This window comes from Rhizophagus irregularis, chromosome 27, assembly GCF_026210795.1.
Source record: "Rhizophagus irregularis chromosome 27, complete sequence".
NCBI lineage: Eukaryota > Fungi > Glomeromycota > Glomeromycetes > Glomerales > Glomeraceae > Rhizophagus > Rhizophagus irregularis.
In genome coordinates, this window is record NC_089455.1 from 3,367,158 (window position 1) to 3,387,677 (window position 20,520).

Here is a 20,520-nt window from a genome sequence, read left to right on the forward strand (position 1 = left end):
ATTATATGACAAAGAAGAATCATTAATAAATGATTTTATAAAATTTTAATAAAAAAATAAAATTGAGTTTTATTGAGTATTTCTTTTTAGTTTATTTAATTATATTCTTTTAATGGTATAGACTTTAATAATAATTAGCTTCAATCGAAAAATCACAAAAAGTTTTAAAAGTTTTGAATATCTGTTGAGATTCAATCATATTTGAATTTCTTTAACTTGTTGTGTTATTACCATTAAATAATCAATTATCTATATAAACTGTGTAAAGTTACTAATTTGGCTCTATTTTGATAATATCCACCTATAAAGAACTCATCTGTGCATTACCTAAACAATTATTGGTTGATCAAGTTTGTATAATACCAAATTTATAAAATTGTCTGATTAAATGATCGCGTAATTAAATGATCGCGTATATTAAATGATCACGTATAAGACCTATTAATTCCTAAAAAGTCAATTCAACCACCATTTTATTTAACCGCTATTTATTTGTACGTTTTTTTTTTTTGAAAAAAAAAAACTTTCTTTCTGAAAATTAGAGTCTTCCTCCTATACCGTTTGCCGTCGTGCGTAGTGTGTTATAGGAAAAGGCGGACTTGTTTGATTGATTATATGGGCATAAGCTTATGTTATATAGGCGTAAAACTTATATAATCAGTTTGATAACGCAATGAAAATCCTTTAATCAAGGGTTAAAATAGGCATGATGGGATATTCTCATATATCATGAGCTCTGTCTGTTCGAAATGTCATTTTATATATAATTAAGTAGGCTTAAGTCGTAAGTAACTTTTTTATAACATTGATTATTGGAGAATTAAGTGGCAAAAATAATTTTTAGTTTGTAAGACTTTAACTCCATACCAACTTTTGCATGCTTTGACGTTAATTTATTCCCTTAACCCTTGACCCACTCGTGGGTTAGATAGGTTGCTTTGCACTTCTTGCAGCCTATCTTCTAATGGGTTTTAGGTCCACGTTTGCCCATTTAAAATTTATTAAACAGGATGTCATCCGTCCAAACACATTGCAATGTTTGTTGATGAAGCTATGGTTGTCTAATAAAAGTTCGCTTTGCCTGGCAATTTATAGTGGATTCAATGGATCAAATTACAAACAACAATAATTTAGTCATATGAGAATTCCAGGCTAAAGAATAAGGGTGCATTGTCAAAGTTGAGAATATATTTGTATTTTTTTTTTAAAGCCGTCATTCTCATGAACTTTTTCATTGTATCCCTAAGTTCAATGATTTTGGTAATGATGAAACTGCAGTTGTTTATAGGGGTTTCCCGCCAAACTTCTGAGGTGAATTTATGTCTGGTGTTTTCGAATATACTTATCCTTTTTGCAATAGAGTCGTAGCGAGTCTTCTTAAAGCGTACCTGTGACACCCCATCCAACTTGGGCAGTGTCGCTGAATCTAAAGCAAGGTACCCGGTTAATCCTCAACTTTGGGTTGATGAGTTATGATTCTGGAGTATTAAGGCATAATGTTTTGACTTACATCACCAATTTAACTCATAATTCTAATTTATTGAATTAGTTTATTATAGATTTATTGATATTTTTTTTATCTGTTATATAATATTTAAACTAATGTATACTTTATCTGTAATTAAAATTGTTATTGTAATAAATAACCGGTAACTTAAATCTATTGAAATTAACTTTTAAATTAGATTACAAATTATTAAAATATTATAAAATTGAATTTAATGATATTTGATTGATTTGATATTTTTATAGATAATATCATTTTGATATTATTTTGATACTGAATTAATATTAAAATAATATTATATTGATATTGCATTTATTAAAAAAAAATCATTATTGTTATAACAATATCAAAATGATATCGCTTTCGTTATTTGTCAATATCGATTAGATAATTATAAAGTGATATCTTTACGATATCATATTGATATTGAATTAATGTTAGAACGATATCATATTAATATCGTATTTACTTTCTATTTTTCATTGTTGTTATAACAATATCGAAATGATATCGATTTGATGTTTCGTCAATATCGTTATAATGTCGATTAGATAATTATAAAGTGATATCTTTACGATATCATATTGATATTGAATTAATGTTGGAACGATATCATATTAATATCGTATTTACTTTCTATTTTTCATTATTATTATAACAATATCGAAATATCGATATGATGTCGATTTGATGTTTCGTCAATATCGTTATGATGTCGATTAGATAATTATAAAGTGATATCTTTACGATATCATATTGATATTGAATTAATGTTGGAACGATATCATATTAATATTGTATTTACTTTCTATTTTTCATTATTGTTATAACAATATCGAAATATCGATATGATGTCGATTTGATGTTTCGTCAATATCGTTATGATGTCGATTAGATAATTATAAAGTGATATCTTTACGATATCATATTGATATTGAATTAATGTTGGAACGATATCATATTAATATCATATTTACTTCCCATTTTTCAAAAAATTCATTGTTGTTATAACAATATCGAAATGATATCATTGCGATATCATAATGATATCATTTGCAAATCGATATCGCCACGATATTTATTTAACATCATTATTATATCAATTCGGTATTGTTTAAAAATTCAAGGTTTCTGTAAAGCCTGTTATCATTATCAGAAAAATTGTATATTTAAAAGTAAAAAATAATCACTTTTATTAAATTTAGCAGATACCATGATATTTTTAAATTGTATAATAATAATAAATCATTATTTTTATATATTTTTTAAAAAATTATTTATGTTTACTTTTAAAAAAGTTTTTGAATATTTTATTAAAACTAGATATAACTAAGAATTTTGTTAGCTATAATAAAATGAATATTATTATTAAAAATCTTTAGCTGATTATAGAAAAAAAAAGGAATCTGCTTTAATACTAAAAAAAAAATAATATTAAATTAAAATTAATATTTCATTTTTTGTTTAAGAAATAAATTATTGGAAAATATTTACTAGTAATAGTAAGTAATAATAGCATGATAATTATGCTGGAAATCTATACTTAGTCGTCGGTCTGGATGTGTGTCTCGCTACCGCTCCACCCACCTCGGACTCACGTCCTCGCAGTACCTACTTGGGCCTTAATGGCCCTGGAATCCCCATATATCCGCCACAATCTGGGACAACATATGGAACAAATATATATACCAAATAACTAGAAAACAATAGAAAAGGAAGGAATAACGGATATAATGAGAGGGTTGTCCCGGATGTGGCAGATGTGGCAGATGTTTCAGAAAAAATATGAGAGGACATCCCCCCAGAAAAAGTTTTATTTTTACCCCCAGATCCGCCACATCCGGAACATCTGGAACAAGTCAGGATTCCGTCTAATAATCTATTGGAAGCAGTGAGACAGCAAACCAGGTAAATTAGTAGGTAAGCCCCTAGAAGGTCTATAGAGCCAGTAAGACCAACCCCGTTCTGCCCCCGTCAGAAAAAATAAGTAATTGAACAATGGGTATTGAGAATAGAGCATAACAAGATAAGTTTAGAAGACAGTACTAATCCGTCTTCCTCTTTTTTGCCTCCTTAAGGCATTTATCAATACACTGTTTACACGCATCATCAGAATCTAAGATTTTCTGTCCAAGTTTTTTGCATTGCCGATTGTAAGCCGTCTGCTGTCTCTTAGCAGCGGTTTCTTTCTTTTTCTCCTTAGTCTTCTTCTTGATCATCCAGTCTATTCCAGTAAAAGTATTCTTATGCATACCACAAATTGTGCAGTCACCATGCAGCCGGTAACGCCCATTTGTAGTCATATCTTGTATTTCACTAGCCGTTTCAGTTTCCTTCTTGCACTTTAGGCAGTAAAAACGTGTCATTTTAAGATTTGAAGTCTAAAACCATTCCTTTAATTTGTTGTAATATGTCACACTTAGAGAATTACTATAAGTACTACAATCTCTCCGAGTACCAGCACGAATTCTAAAAGGTGAAGAAAGCACTACAACCTATACAAAAAGCCCCTAAAGGAAAAGTCAACAGAACGCCCAAAGGTAATTGTATGGAAACCAAATGCAACACATCAGGCAGATCTTGCAGAAATGCCAGTTGACCCCAAAGGATTCCACTATTTTCTCGTAGTGGTGGAAGTTGCAGGAAAGAGAGTTGATGCAGAACCCCTAAAGGATAAGACTGCAAATAGAGTTCTAAACGGGTTTGTCAAAATCTACAGAAGAAATCGTATTAAGCCACCAACACACTTGGGCAGACGCAGACTCCGGATCAGAATTCACTAACGACCAGGTACGTGATTTTTTCCCTGAACAGCCTAGGGGTAATGATGAGGTTCGGAGAGCCAGGAAGGCATAAACAGCAATCTTACGCTGAAAGAGCTATCCAAGCCATCCAAGAACCCCTTCTTAAACGAATGGTAGCACAGGAGTTGAAAACCGGGGTGACATCCGTGGAATGGTCAGAAGATTTCCATAATATAGTGAGTAAAGTAAATGAACTCTGGCAGAGAAATCCCCCAGACATTCCGACAGGATCACCCAAAGTGTCAAAAAAGACGGATCTCCTCTCTGAAGGAGCACGTGTCAGAGTCAAGTTAGATGAACCTATCTCAGTACTCGGTAATAAACTTCACGGAAAATTCCGTACAGGAGACATAAGATGGAACCCAAACATTCGTGTAATCAAAAAAATGATACTCTCACCCGAACAGCCTCCTACATATCTCCTTAATGGACCACATGGTCGATTAGGTGTATCCAGACGTGCATATACCCGAAAGGAATTGCAAGTAGTTCCTATTAATGAAAAGCCTCCACCTGACTCTGCGATAAGAGGACAACCCGAAAGATTTATTCCTGAGCAGATACTTCGGCATCGCATTAGAAAAGGTCAAGACCAGTATTTGGTTAAGTGGGAGCGCTATCCAGACACTGAGGCTACTTGGGAACCTGCTGACCGGTTGAAGGAGGATGTCCCTGACTTAATTCGCAAATTTTGGGAATAAAAAAAATAGAAGAATTAAAGGGTCTTATTTTTTATCCCTCGATTAGCATCAGGAACTATCGGGATAAAAACATTCTTCCCATCACAGGTAAAGGCTATATGTTCACGTGATTCATGGACATCATAATTGTAACGTTTCAGACACGTTCGGCTTAACCCAATTTCCCTATGCTTGTAACCACTTAAGACTGCAAGGTCCTCAGCGATAGCATAATCAGGGGTAAGTTTGATTGTCACTCCCTTTACCATGCCGAATGTCCTACCTGTTCCTGAAGCACCAGATATGTTATATGTAATACTCTTGTCAATATCCAACCCTAATTCCTCAGCAGCTTCTCTCTGAATAAAAGACGCATTAGCACAAGTGTCTGCTAAACACTGAATTGCTATTCCATTAACCTCCCCATCCAGTGCTAAAAGATCTTTAGTATTCTCTAAACGAGCTATGTCAATATCCATAGGATCATCTACCCCGATATCCTCTTCTTGTTCCTCCTCAACTAGGTCCTCCGGAATCTCGGTGACTTTTCTAGCAGACAATAACTCCTCCCGAAGAATCTCACGGAGTAATTTCCTAAAGTCTGCAGACCTTAACAGGCTTAATAAGTCATTCTTAGTAACAGCTTTTGCAGGTGTAGACTTGCTACCAGTAACTTTCACAGGAATCTTAACAGGGGTTGCTTTGCCTTTCAACGGCACACTAGAAGAAAGCTAACTGCCGTCTTATTTGGGGACGACTTAAGAAGTTTTGAGATACTCGAACCTACTTTTTTTTTGACCCAACACGAACCATATAGACATCACCATCTTTTTCTCTCAATTCTACCTTTTCACCAAAACTCGCAGTATCAACGTCCATAAGCATCATCATTAAGATCGATTTCGTCATCGTCGGGCCAAATCCAGATCATCACGTCTATCTTTAGCCTTCTGAAGTTGTTTTGTAAGTATTTTAGACGTCCCACGTTTATATCCCATAATAAGATCAATAGCATTTTGATGATCATCCAAAGTCCACTCAGGAGCATCAGGGTCATCACCAACATCACGATCTACATAACCATCATCCCAATCAGGATCCCGAGGATCCTGAACAACACGTCTCTGTGGTTTTGGTCGAACAGGTTTAATCTGCTGTCTATAGACTGGTGGATTACGAACTGGCCGAGCCTGTAATTGTTTAAATTGCACCTGAAAATTCTTGGTAAGTTCCTCAGCTTGAGCCTTAAGTAACTCTTGTAATTGTTCTTGAAAGTAACCCCAGATGACTTTGATGTCAGTACGACAGGTTCCTGTTTTCCTAACGGAGGTTGAGCTTACATCACTGTAATCTGCTTGAAGTCGTCGATTTCTATCTTGCAGAACCCCAAGCGCATTTCAGCCCTTCTCCGTTCTAAATTTCTCAGATGTTTAACCAAGTCATCAGGATTAAGATTACTAAACCTTTCTGCTTCAAAAATATTATCAGCCGAAAGACCTCTAAAGAACTGGTCGATAATAAGATCATCAGTTAGTTTTAATAATTTTCCAGCCCTCTTTACAGTTCTATAAAATACATCGACTGGCTCATTTTCCTGATAAAGACTGTTAAAACGGATACGTTTCTTTTCATCTAAAATAGTTGGGAATTGTGTTCTAAGCCAATAAAGTGCCTGATTAGGTTTAATACCTGGAAAAACTATAGAACGATTATTATTAGCAGCAACACCAGCATCTGCAGTAGCTAGAGCAACTCTATCTGTCGGACGAGCACCAGCTCTTCCCCAAGCTTTATCTCCACCTATTAAATCATGGGTAGGAATAAATGCTGCTCTAATAGTTACTAATGCATTAGCTGCATCTGTAAGATAAACACGCGCTTCAGACCCATTTACATAGGTACCTACATTCGGTCCTCCCCTGCACCTTCTGGTATCACTAATGCTACAAAAGCAGCTAAATTAGCTCCACCAGCTGAAGTGATACCAGAAAGTTCCCAATTTTTTCCTGTAATTTCTCGATCAAACCATTCAGCTGCTTCACCGGCCATGCAGCTTCTAAGTATACCCATAGCTCTTTTCCAAGACTCTGGTGGCCCTCCAGCAGCATATGGGTTAAGATTAATAGTATCAAGATAACCCATATAAAGCCTAACAAATGTATCAATATCATCAGTAGCTTTACCCTCAAAAATTGGCAATCCTATCGCAGTGGTAGCCATATCGTCTCTAGTGGATTGTTTAAAAGAGGTGGAGGAGGGTTCAATTGTCTAATTCGAAACCATTGTACCTGAATTCTAAGAGCAGCTATCTGTTGGAAAAGTCTATTCCTAAGTCTCCCTAATGTCTGAATCCCAAAACGCACCCTATTATTAGCATGTGCTAGCTGTACATTAACCTGTCCAAGTTGTGCATTAGCCCCAATACAAGTTGTCCTCCAGTCCGAGTAGCCCTCAGCCGCCAATGATTTAAAAGGATATTACCACGATTCACAGCATTTTGAGCCTCATTACGATCCCTTACCTGCGAGTATAATCTGCTTGTAATACATTACGTTCATGTCGTGCCTGATTACGTTCACCTATAGCCCGTCGACGAAGCTCTACCATAGTATCATAATCTCTTTGCAGGTTATGGTTTTCTTCTATAAAATTATCATTGGCAGCACGTATAATAACTAATTGACGTTCTAAATTAGTAAACGTTTCATCAAATGCATTTATCTTACCCTCGTGCAAAAACTAACAAATCTTTTGTAATACCAAGTTCTTCATGTTTTGCTTTACAGCGATACATTAATATATTAATAATATGTTTGATTTGATTATTTGCCTCCTGTATCTCTGAATCAACAGTTAAACGACCCCTGGTAGTCAATAAATTTGCATGAGCCTTTAGTATTCTAACTAATTCATCATCGTCTTCTTCATTAGCCAAGTGTGCAGGAGGCGGTCCAGTAGGTTCTGAAGGAGTATAAACTGGAATTGGTGTTGATGTCGACATAGTATTTAAACTAAGTTAGAATAAAATTCAAATGGATCTTTATGTATACAATTTGGATGAAAGTACACGACCGACTCAAGACAAGGCAATGAGTTTGCTCCATCATGGCCCTTTCGATTAGCCGTAGCAGGTAGCTCAGACTCAGGTAAGACAACTATGATCATTAATTTGTTAATGGGTGACAAGAAAGCAAAGGAGAATGGTAATCGGTATGTACTATGTGATGCAGTACTTTTAGTTGGCAGATATCTTGACGAGCCAAAGTGGGCAGTTGTACATGATTTTTTCGAAGAGGAGAAGATCCCATGCACTGCAATAACATGTAGTGAGATTCCAGAGATTGACTCCTTCGACCCTACTCAAGCTACTGTGGTAATCTTCGAGGATCTGATGGATGCACCTAAAAAAATCCAGGATCTTATCACTGGTTACTTTACACATGGACGACACAAAAATATTTCATGTATTTATGTAGCTCAAAGATTCTTTGCCATTCCTAAGGCTATTCGAGAAAATGTTAACTACATCTCACTGCATGGAGGTCAGCGGGAGCCTTACAGATACTAAGAGAATCATTCGCCTATATACAGAAGAATCAGAGTCATTAGCACCAGTAATTGATGATCTTACTTTGCAACGTGAATTTGTAGTGTTTGATTCAGACGGTCTAAAAGCGATCCACCGTCCATTCGAAAGAAGATGGGATACTAGTCTCAGTTCGATCACAGAGCAATCTCAGTTCAATCCTAGTTCAATCTCAGTTCAATCTCAGTTTGATCCAAGTTTGAACCCAGTTCGATCTCAGTCTGAACCCAGTTCAATCACAGTTCGATCCAAGTTTAGTCCCTACGCGGTCAGAAAGCTGTATCTGAAGCAAAAAAGGTGGACACTTGATTGAATTTGCTCGGGTATTTCCATCCCCTAAAGAGCGTCAACATTTACTTGTACCTGGTGTCTTAGCCAAGAATACAGATACCTGGATTAAATTTGTCTTTCGGGAAGCTTATGGACTCTCTGGTAAGACCCTAGGAGCTGACTTTCAGGACTTCTTAGCAAAAGTACAGGGTAGGACTGCAAAGACTGAAACTCTGAAAACTGAGAATGTGAAGGAGTTATTCTCCCGATATGAAGCCCTGAAGTCTAGTCGCCCTCTGGATAATAAAAAAATAATAGAAGGTATTGAAGTCCTTCTACAGATCTTTTCTAAGAGCCACATGGACCGTCGAGCATTACAAGTAGGGATTAATAGTATCTTGTGAGAATATCAAGTAATTCGTCTGCAGAAGCTCTAAGAATCATAGCACTTTTTTACGGCCTTCAAAGTCAATCCTTAACATCTTAGCCTTCAACCCTATTGCTCCTAAAGCACGAGAAGCAAAGTTCTTAGTCATTGGATTACTTATATGATTTACATAGTTCTCATAGAATGTAGTAAAGGCTCGTCAATACCATCTGGATATGTATCTCTTAGAAATTGATATAAAGCAATTTCTCCACTCGTCACAACCTACGCTATAAGCTGTTCTGAAGCCACTTCCTAATATCTTCATATGGCTCTCCATCCATAATTTTCATATCCAGTCTTTGTGTAAACAATTGTGTAAAGTCCACATTACTTCCCCGACGAATGATCTGAACTAACTTATTCCTAGCAAGTCCCAAGGCTTGTAGAGGGTCATTCTCATTACTAATCTTCTTTATAATCTGTCTGTATAACACGCTGGATAATCCTCTATGTGCTGTTTTTGGAGTGATTACTCCACAGTTTTGGCACTGGTTTATTACGATTGATGTTGACATGGCTATCTTTCTTTATGTAAAAAAGAATTATTCAAAATTAAGTAACTATTCGGAGCAGTCCTTGCACAACTTGTCCGTTAAGTCACTTGGGCTTACAGGCATGAGACATTCCCTACACAACTCAATATTAAGCTCTGCAAGTCTCGGGGTATGGTCCTCCAAAGTTCGTGGATGACCGGAAGGACCAGAGGAAGGCGTTCCGTTAGTCGTATCTTGCTGTAAGATAAAATCATCATATTCATCTTGGTCAGCCTGAATAGCGGCCCTGATTTGTTGTATATCATTGAAAGTTAACCGCTGCCCATCAAGATTTTCCTCATTATAGCGTGTTTCATTGATGATTTCATAATTGCGCCTCTTCTTCATAATGGACAAGGTAGTAATCCTCAACTACCTCATAGTCACTCTCAATCAGTCTATGATATGTTCTAGTACCACGTCGAACATAACGTCCTGTATCTGTATTTAAATATACAGGTTGCTCTTCAGGTGGAGGTGCAGTTTGTCTACGGACAAGCCTTCCATCAATATAATCATGGGATTCCATAACTATTCGATTAAAGGTATCTCCACCGATAATAATTGGACGTCCAGTTATAGGGTTAGCTATATAAGGGTAAGACATGTCTTTTTTCTGTATGTGTCTACATACCTAATAGTTTTCTTCAATTTACAATAACCAAGTGACATGGTCATCAGTCCTTGTCGAAAAAAAATGCAAGGATACCTGATGATAAAGTTACATCGGTCATCAATCCTTGTCAAAAAAATGCAAGGATACCTGATGATAAGGTTACATGGTCATCAATCCTTGTCGAAAAAAATTCAAGGATACCTGATGATAAGGTTACATGGTCATCAGTCCTTGTCAAGAAATATGAGGATACCCGATAAATAAGCTACTCCTGTTGAGTCCATTCATTCCACTTCCAGTCCAGTCTCCAAGGATCGCCTCCCCATCTTTGTTCACTTAATGCACGCTCTATGGTTTCCCTCTCGGGTCCACGACCATCCCATTCCTAAGCATTTTCTCCATAATATAAAGCTGATCCTCGGTGAGGCGGTCTATCCATCTTTTATAGAAGTCGTTTACATCTTCAAATGATATCCAGTCAATATTCCCTTTTTCAAACGGCTTTCCAAGAGCTTGGACATGCCCAATTGTAGTAGCGTAATTTTTCCATCTCTTATATGCTTCTTGACGAACTTCCTGCCACCACACACTATCTACTTTACTCGCTGCAATAAGGTCAGTATCTGGGATCTTTGCAACAATGCGTTCGACTATTTCTACTGGTAATCGGTCCAACATGATGTTATGTTACTTATACTATAGCCATCTTCAATTACTGTATGCCCATTACAAATGGATAAAAAATATAAACTAAATTCGTACAGGAGCCGCTTATGCAAGAAGTTCTGCTAAGGTTTTCTCAGCCTCGTTTTTAGTAATAGCTCGCTTTGGGGGACGGTTGATAGTCCTTAGTCGCATTATAATACAATTCGAAGAGGTACTCTTGTTATCGTTAAAAGAGCCTTTGTTTTACCAGGACATTCACGAATCTTTGCTATCTTAGCAGTATATGCTGCATTATCTGGGAAGAGTTTTCTGGCCACGAACTTCACATATGATACAGGAGAATTTGCCGTCTGGATTCGCTTGATATACTTCACATGATCCTGGACAAGGTAGCTGGTTTTGCTAAACCCAGATACTAATGCGACTACTATAGTGTCTTTCAATGCACGGATAATCTTGAGGACAGTTTCATCAGAGACAATGGTGAACTGATTGTGTGATGCATCATAAATAACTTTATCACTAATGCTGTCAGTGCTGTTAATAATGCTTGCTAATTCGGTATATGTTGACATGATTCCTTATACTTTTTTGTACTTTGTAATAAATAGGAATCTTCAAATTGACTTTACATTCAAGCAAGAAAAAATATATATACCTACTGTAAATCCAACCGCATTCTTGGCAATCAGCGTCCAGATAACCTTGTTTGCATTTTTCACATGGCAGTATCCTGCGGTTTCAAACTTGAGAGCTTTCAATGCTTTGGATGCATTTTCTGGACAAGTGATAAGTGTAGGACTACTCGGCTGTTCCTCTAGAATAAATCCATCTGTATGGATGCGTCGTACTTTATCCTTATATGGTTCTAATAACTCTGAAGTCGTCTTCCGTCCATGTGCTAATAAGAATGGAGCGATCCTAGGATACTCACCCTTGAAGGGACTACCTGGGTTTGTGAACTGGAATCGCCACTGGTCAGATCCTACTGGTACGATGGAGCAAGTGCGTGGCCTTCTGGAAACTTCGAATGGATCTGTTTGATCTGCGTTAGCTTGTCTTGTAATTGCGTTTCCTCTGGCAGAGCGCTCCCCATAGTGTATTGAGAATCTCTTTGCAACACGACCGGCCACGCCACCCTGGTTCTTTATATGAAGAGAAAGTGGACATACTCACCAAATATTACAGTCCCAGGAATTCTTGCTTCTCTGTCATATATCAAGGCATTTGGCTTTCCATCCTGGATTAACTGTATATCGAGTCCAAGTTTCTTTGCTCGTTGTAAGTCAATGAATGTATAGACTCCCCTCTTATTCTGTCGGAAGAGAATGTCATTACCACTTACCTTGCCTTCTGGGCGCTCCCCTGGGAGCTAGCACGAAATAATCCATACAAGGCATAACCTCTATGGTCTACAAAGTCTTTGAGTATTTGAAACTTACCTTGTCGGATTGGAAAGTTTGCATTTGATTGCTGAATACTTGGATACAAACTTGTCACGTCGTATTGCCTTCCATAGCCCTTCCATTCATTGTCTGCCCAGATAAGACCTCCCATCATTGCATCACTTATCCACTCTGCTTCGACTGGGTCAAGAGGATCATTGGCTGGAACCCCTACACTAAACCGTTCAAAAAGCCAGAGTGCAGTTCTCTTGTACGACCAGTTGTGGTAAGATAAGTCGATTCCTAGACCGAACTTCTTTGTAGCCTGTAGGAAGGAATCCCGCTCTTCATGGATCCTCTGGTATGTTTCCTCAAGTGTTTCATATATTCCAGTTTTACAATTCTTCTCGATAGGGATGAAGGAGTAACTATCAGAGTTCTTACCTTTCTGAAACTGTCCAACTGTAAGAGACTTAACTGTCTTACCATTGTATATTGTTACTACATTATTAACCCCATCTTCACGATAAACAAAGGGAGACTTTTGTTTTCTATCTAATTTGCTAGGGTGGAGTCTTCCGGGATTCAGTGCAAGAGAGTAGTGGCCTTCAGACAGGATAAGTGTTGCACGTCTGTCAGATTTGCTCTTGGAAATTCGAGTGGAATCCCCTACAATATTAAGTGCAAGGCTTCCTGCAAGTTGTTCAACCTTATCCATATATGAGACTGGAACTGGAGCATCACGATTGAGACCTAATGCCTTTTTGATATACTCGGGCTTTTTGATTGACTTTGGCATTTTAGAGAATGTGCCGTAGATATATTTCAGGCATTCATACAGGCAATCATTTAGCTCCCCGTTGCAACCCCCTGCAACCGGTGGGGGCATCTCTCACATAAATTATGAATCGTTCAAAATAATCAGGGTCTGCATCATCCGGTAGTTGTGCTTCGTCGTAGTGGTCCAAGAGTGAGAAGAGGCTGGCTGGTTGGTTTCCTGATGTCCATCCACCGGGTTTCCAGTTTTCATAGGGAAGCAGAATCTGAAATTTATGTGTCGGATACCGGGATTGGAGTTGCTGTCCAAGTCTGGCAATAGCTCCTCTAGAAAATCTTGCGCCTGAATACTGTAGTTCTTTGATATCTGGTCTTGTAGGCAAAGCACGTGCAATTTTTGAATAGGCCATTTGATATAACTATGAATTGTATTCAATTGTAATATAGGTTTTTTATATAAAAAATATAAGATAACTAAGAGGCGCTTATCTTATTAAAAGGAGTCAATCATATCACAGGCCTCATCAATATCCAGCTCGTCTACAAATCCATTAGCGGCTTCCCATTCACGTTCCATATCAGTTTTTGGACGTTCCTCTGGGATTTCTCGTGCCTTACCCTTATTCATCTTCATAGTTTCATAACCGGAGGTGGTAGGGATAATCTCGGCATCATGATCCTCCTTATATGCTCTTATTAGATCTGCGAGTTCTTTACGGCTAGGTGTTTTAGGTAAGTACCCATTATATTCTATCCAGTCCTTGAAGCGGTCTACTACCTCCCTAAGGTAGTACTGGTACTCGTCCTCAATACGTGTTGTGGGACATTCCTCTACTTCAAACGCGAGTATTTCCCAGTCATAGTTGTCTGACACGTCTTGGTATTTTGTTTAGCCCATAAATCCTTACCTGTATTGTGGGATCATTGAAGACCTGGTCCTTTGAATTCTTGACCCATGGCTTACGATCCCATCGGTGCCTTTCATGCCAAGCCCAGTGTGCTCGAGTACCTTCCTTTGGTTCGGGGTCCCAGTCAACTTCTAGTTCTGTGTCGGGTTCCGGGATAGGTTGCTCTTTAGGAGCCGGTTACAGGGTCAGGGGCAGTGACAGATGCAGAAAATTCTGCGGGAGGACTCGGGTTGTTCTTCAGGAGCCGGTTCTGGGTCAGGCTTAGTGACAGATGCAGAAAATTCTGCGGGAGACTCGGGTTGTTGTTCAGGAGCTGGGTTCGCAGTTGTAAAATCTGAGTCGATAGCAAGTCATCTAAGACGTCATAGTCATCAACAGCTTTAAGTGCAGGTTCTTCAGCAGGCGGCTCATCTTCTTGATCAGGTTCCTCATCAGATAGATAACAGTCTGAGAAGCTATCTATAGGTTCATCAGTATCTGACTTTATAGGAGCTGGAGATTCCTCAGGAATAGGATCCTCATTGATGACAGGTGCGGGTTTTACCTTGGCGCAATGAGGCTTTAAGTGGTACTGGTGGTGGAGTCTTTTTGGTCTCTTCAGTAGGCTTCTTCTTGACAGGAGCGGGTTTTTCCTCAGCAGGTTTCTCTTGTACGTCTTGTGGATTATTAGCAGGAATGCTATATATATTTGCCAAGAACTTTTCTAAGGCTTTGGGATCAGATGCGGGCTTCTCGGGAGTTTCTACATCTATTCCTTCTATATTGATTTCATCTGTTTCGTGGATCCATTTTTTGGTGAGAAACTTTTTGTAAAGGTCCTCCCTAGATATGCTGTAAACTCGTGGTGTTGTCTTACCTACACGTATTTTTCTGCTATTTATACCCAACTCATTTGATAGGATTCTAGAAGCGTTTATCTTTGATAGGGGTGTAATGCAATGAGTTTCGCAGTATGAAGTATATACCCTATAAAATTCTTGAACAGGTAGGTCGGTTATATGATTTTTTACTATGAGGTAAATGTCCTTTATGAATTGAAATAGGGGTGGGAGAGTTGATATGATGTGATCCTGCTTAGATGTTGTCGTAGGTGGTGGATTCCCATTGAAGTGCAGGGTAAGCGTCTGCAATGGCTCTCAAGTAAGCATAGAATGCCTCACTGGCACCTGGGTATTTCATAGCGTCACTGAGTTTTTTAAAGTAGTTGAGGTCTCCCTTGCGGGATGGTGACACATCCAAGAACACTGTGCGCCTATCGTCATTATCCACTCTGAGAGCATTTTCGTTGGTTAGGACGATAGTAGACATAAAGTTTTTATAATGTGTTGGTGTCTTGTATTTTTCATGGATTTCCATTACGTCACTCGTTACCTTATCCTTTAAAGAGCGATACAGATTATTCCACTGGCTTTTTCCGTGGGCATTTCTCGAGAAGAAGAAGAATCTTACCCTGTAATTGCCCATTGAAAGCTTCCACGAATCGTCTCGGGATCGCTGGTCTTATAAACGAGTTGAGTGCCTAGGACGCTGCGCTGAATGAAATCTGTTATAATGCCTTTGCCCCAACCCTGTCCAGATTTCAGGTAAAGGATCGAATACATTTTCCTTCCAGCTGCCACACCGGCCAACCACTTTATGATATACTCAGTAAGATTCCAATCGCCTGAACACCAGATATCCTGAATGTGGGAGAAGATAAATTTAACCGCGAGGTGGGTTGTAGATTCAAAAGTGGATATCGGACGCAGGATATGGAGGAATCCTGGAAAGATATTGAGATAAAGTTGGCCACCTAGTTTAAAGATACGGGATTTTTGAGGGTCACAGGTAGCTACACATACAGTACTATATTCGATCATAAACCATTTGTTGATATTAAATTCAACCTTTTGTGAAGGACCCTGTTCAGATTGTGTGTAAAAGACTTTGGTAATTGGACGGATAAGTTTATTAATATTTTTATCAGGGATGTGCTCGAGGTTTTTGATTTCTGATCGCCACATGAAGACTCCATGTGGGTTGGAGCGGTGGGGATAAAGTAACTGCAAAGATAACCTTTAGCTTGATTGAGATCCCTCATATTCTTTGCAGCGTTAATGAGCCGTTTAAGCTCATCAATACTAAAAGCCTTCTTCTGTTCACCGAACTTGGGGATAACTTGAGCTTGAGTGCTAGTTTGGGCAGTCATTTTTTGTTCTATCAAATCGAGTACTAATTTATAGTTACCTAATCTTCAATTGCCGAATATTTTTCCAAAGATCTGCACTCCTACCAATTTACCCTCCTGTAGTCCTATGGTCCTGCGATTCTGCGGTCCTCTGGTTATATCTGGTTATCTTCTAGGGGTAAAAAAAAAAACTATAAACCACGAACCTTTACGACTGCTCTAAATCTTCCCTTCCCCTTTTTCAAACTACATATATCTGAAATCCAAACCGCTCAAGAGCTCCTTTTACTATAGTTAGCTTTTTTCTAGTGTCCGTTAACTCTTTACAAGCCTTTTGATACGCCTTCCATTCAAGTTCACGGAGGGTACCCTCCTCCTCCAATGATTGGCCAAGAGCATCGTTTGCTTTTTCCTTCTTTTCTACTGCCCTGTCGTATGCCTCCTCGGCTTTTTTATGCCGCTTCCAGAGTACTCGTTCAGCTTCGGCTTTCCAGATTGGGCTGACTTCTAAAAGACGTGGCCCGAAATTGCTACTTGGAATGTGTTCCAGGATATGGCCTACAAGTTCAGGAATTACTGATACTGCGTGCGGGGTATACATGTTATCTGTCCTTATAGGTTACTTATGGTATACCCATTGTTCAATTACTTATTTTTTTCTGACGGGGGCAGAACGGGGTTGGTCTTACTGGCTCTATAGACCTTCTAGGGGCTTACCTACTAATTTACCTGGTTTGCTGTCTCACTGCTTCCAATAGATTATTAGACGGAATCCTGACTTGTTCCAGATGTTCCGGATGTGGCGGATCTGGGGGGGTAAAAATAAAACTTTTTCTGGGGGGATGTCCTCTCATATTTTTTCTGAAACATCTGCCACATCTGCCACATCCGGGACAACCCTCTCATTATATCCGTTATTCCTTCCTTTTCTATTGTTTTCTAGTTATTTGGTATATATATTTGTTCCATATGTTGTCCCAGATTGTGGCGGATATATGGGGATTCCAGGGCCATTAAGGCCCAAGTAGGTACTGCGAGGACGTGAGTCCGAGGTGGGTGGAGCGGTAGCGAGACACACATCCAGACCGACGACACTTAAAGATCTATTAATAATAAAAACTTATACAATAATAAGAACGAAAGGAAAAGAAGAGAATAATGCCATTTAAAACAATAAAGAATTTGTTTAGCTGGTCTAAACAAAAACTTACTGCGCTAACGTCAATTAACAAAGAAAAAGAAACTGCAAGTAAATTAGAATTGGAAGAGGGAGAACTTGAACAACTCCCCAAAACTTTCCCAAATGACAATCAGGACAACAACAAGACGCGTACACAACAGACAAAGACTAATTATACACAATCAAATGACAATCAGGACAACAATAAGACGCGTACACAACAGGCAAAGACTAACTATACACAACTAAATGCAAATGTATATAACAACAACAACAACGTGGAGATTAACAACACATTCAATTTAACGTTTATGGGACACAACATTAACGGGCTGGGCCCAGATCATTCCAAACTTAACTTACTAACGGAATATTGCTCAAACAAGGGAGCCGACATAATAGGTATATGTGAAACAAACAGAGATAGAAAACACGGTGAATATTGGAATAAGCAAAGCTTAGTATACACCTCTTTCTGGACTAATAAAGACAATAAGATAAAAGGATCCGGAGTGTGCATAATGATCAATAAGAAATGGGAAAAACACATTGGAAAAATTAGAAGATTGGGTGCATACTATATAGAAGCTTGGTTGTTCTTTAAGAATTGCACGCTCATAATAGGTGTAATTTATTTACCACCATCGACACGAAAAAACAAAACAGTCTTCACAAACTACATTAAAAAAGAATTCACTAATCACAGCAAGAAAAACAGGTATTACGTTTTGATAGGAGATCTCAATTCATACATGGATAAAACATTAGATTATAGTGGCCAGGACCCCGGATATCTCCAAAACAGGTCATAAGTCACACTTTCGGCAGATTGGCCCATTTTTCAGGGGTAACAAAAAATCGTTTTTTGTAAATATCTCGGCATCCAGTGGTCCAATTTTGATGAACTTTTTTTTAAATTGTAGAGCTAAATGAGGGCTACAAAATAAAAAAAAAGTTCATTAAAATTGAATTACTGGATGCTGAGATATTTACAAAAAACGATTTTTTGAGTTTCAGCAAAAAGTGGTGTTTTTGGCCAAAAGTCCATTATGACCTTTATATTAGATATCCGGGGTCCTTAGTGGCCCATCCAAACTCAGAAAAAGACCTTCAAATATTATTACATGGCTAGACAACGCCTTCTTTACAGACACATATAGGAAACTAAATCCCAAAAAGAGATGTTTCACATGGAAAAATAAGAATACATCAACCAGAATTGATTACATTTGGGCAGACCCCAAGCTCGAAGCTAACATCAAAAAAAGCCACATATATCAATCGGTTGACATTACAGACAGTGATCACAACATCACACTTGCAGAAATCTCGTTCACCAGTATAATAGTCACTAACAATAAAGGAGGCAGAAGAGCGGAAAAAGGCTCAACACGCATCGTATATAATTATGAGAATACCACCAACGAACAGTGGAATGCATATGAGAATTACCTTAAGATTTTTCTGGAAAAACACAAGGCCTTTGGATACATAGAAACTCACAGACATAATGAAAATACACTGAACAAATTGTGGGACATTATATGTAATTGTGTACAACAAGCCGCACTCAAACACATTCCACACAAAAAGATAGGTGGGGTCAAAACCAATTTTAATAGAAACTACAAAGAAATCGAAGATTCCTCTAAAGAACGTAAAGACCTATTATATATTAGAAGCATAATGAGGAAATTATATAAAAATGAATTAAAGGGAATAGAACTACTTAACGCATCGAAAAGAATCAAATCATTCAACTAACGCTATAGAACTGATATAGCAGAAATAACGGAAAACACAGACTGGAATATATGGAAGTGTGAAACGAGAAATTGGTTGAAAATAGTGAGAAGAGTGATTAAAACAAAGGATAAAGCGATTAAAGAAGCATCAATAAAAAAAAGGATTGAGGAAAGAAATAGTATGATCACTAAGGATCAACGGAAAATGATTAATAGCATCTTGGACAAGAAATATTCAAAAATCAGCCTAGATAAAGTGCGTATACTTACGGACGTACAAGAAGAAATACTGCTGAACTCTAAAGAGGAAGTTCATGCAGAAGCGATCAATACATATTCATCCCTATTCCGTTCACGAAATCATAAGTTTGAGAACCTTCCAGAACCTTGGAAAGAAATATATGAACCACGGAAAGACATAGACCCAAAAATATACGAACATCTAGATGACATTCCGACAGAACAAGAATGGTATGAGATGCTTGAAACCATGAATGACAAATCAACCCCAGGGATATCCAACATTAGCTATAAACTAATCAAAAAAGCGGGTGCAAAGATCAATGACTTGTTCAGACAATACACGGGGTTATGTTATTTACTGCAAAACATACCGTTGAAATGGAAAATCTCACAATTATATTCAATTCCTAAGACATATGACTGGGATTTCAACTTAGCGAGGACAAGGCCAATCCTACTTATCGAATGCTTACGTAAATGTGCAGTTAAAATCATCACAAAACGCTTTGGAAATATACTTAGCAAACACGCCATTCTGAAAGGGCCGAATTACGCAGGATTACCAAGAGAATCAACATCGGCACCACTAGCAATAATAAATGGCATCTTGGAAGATGCGTGTGATAAAAACAAGACTTTATGGATAGTAGCCCAGGATATGGCGAAGGCTTTCGACAGTGTTGGAATGATTCTCCTTCAAAAAGCCTTAGAAAGAATAAGATTGCCAACATCTACCACTAATTTTATTATAAACATTTTCAAGAACAGGAAAATCAAAATCATCACGGCATACGGCTTAACTGATACATTCACCGCAAGCGACGGCATAGACCAAGGGGAAGTGATCTCACCCTTAATATAGAGAATTTTCTATGATCCCCTGCTTCACAGAATACAGGAAGATGAAGCTTTAGGATACTGTATGGAGATGAAATGGCCAGATAACGTTACTAATAACAATAAACGGAATATAATGATACAAACCACTGCGTCAGCCTATGCAGACGACACTCAATGGATTGC

General features: G+C 38.0%; 6 protein-coding genes across 6 annotated transcripts; all 6 read right to left on the reverse strand.

Annotated features, from left to right (window-relative positions):
* Nucleotides 1-3,552: 3,552 nt before the first annotated feature.
* On the reverse strand, nt 3,553-3,873 carry OCT59_018622 (uncharacterized protein; the record flags this gene model as incomplete). Its single annotated transcript, XM_066148895.1, has 1 exon — nt 3,553-3,873. The coding sequence occupies one exon, from the start codon at nt 3,871-3,873 to the stop codon at nt 3,553-3,555; it is 321 nt and encodes a 106-aa protein (XP_066004781.1).
* Nucleotides 3,874-10,691: 6,818 nt separating this feature from the next.
* Nucleotides 10,692-11,104, reverse strand: OCT59_018623 (uncharacterized protein; the record flags this gene model as incomplete). The annotated part of the gene is made up of 2 exons (XM_066148896.1): nt 10,692-10,811; nt 10,886-11,104. 2 exons carry the CDS (start codon nt 11,102-11,104, stop codon nt 10,692-10,694), a joined length of 339 nt encoding a protein of 112 aa, XP_066004782.1.
* Nucleotides 11,105-11,283: 179 nt separating this feature from the next.
* OCT59_018624 (uncharacterized protein) lies at nt 11,284-13,276 on the reverse strand (the record flags this gene model as incomplete). The annotated part of the gene is made up of 4 exons (XM_066148897.1): nt 11,284-11,672; nt 11,751-12,169; nt 12,265-12,457; nt 12,535-13,276. 4 exons carry the CDS (start codon nt 13,274-13,276, stop codon nt 11,284-11,286), a joined length of 1,743 nt encoding a protein of 580 aa, XP_066004783.1.
* A 46-nt stretch (nt 13,277-13,322) lies between these two features.
* On the reverse strand, nt 13,323-13,664 carry OCT59_018625 (uncharacterized protein; the record flags this gene model as incomplete). The annotated part of the gene is made up of 1 exon (XM_066148898.1): nt 13,323-13,664. One exon carries the CDS (start codon nt 13,662-13,664, stop codon nt 13,323-13,325), a length of 342 nt encoding a protein of 113 aa, XP_066004784.1.
* Nucleotides 13,665-13,747: 83 nt separating this feature from the next.
* Nucleotides 13,748-16,350, reverse strand: OCT59_018626 (uncharacterized protein; the record flags this gene model as incomplete). Its single annotated transcript, XM_066148899.1, has 7 exons — nt 13,748-14,130; nt 14,219-14,326; nt 14,457-14,639; nt 14,707-15,171; nt 15,329-15,432; nt 15,612-16,086; nt 16,218-16,350. The coding sequence occupies 7 exons, from the start codon at nt 16,348-16,350 to the stop codon at nt 13,748-13,750; spliced, it is 1,851 nt and encodes a 616-aa protein (XP_066004785.1).
* Nucleotides 16,351-16,570: 220 nt separating this feature from the next.
* On the reverse strand, nt 16,571-16,930 carry OCT59_018627 (uncharacterized protein; the record flags this gene model as incomplete). The annotated part of the gene is made up of 1 exon (XM_066148900.1): nt 16,571-16,930. One exon carries the CDS (start codon nt 16,928-16,930, stop codon nt 16,571-16,573), a length of 360 nt encoding a protein of 119 aa, XP_066004786.1.
* Nucleotides 16,931-20,520: the final 3,590 nt, after the last annotated feature.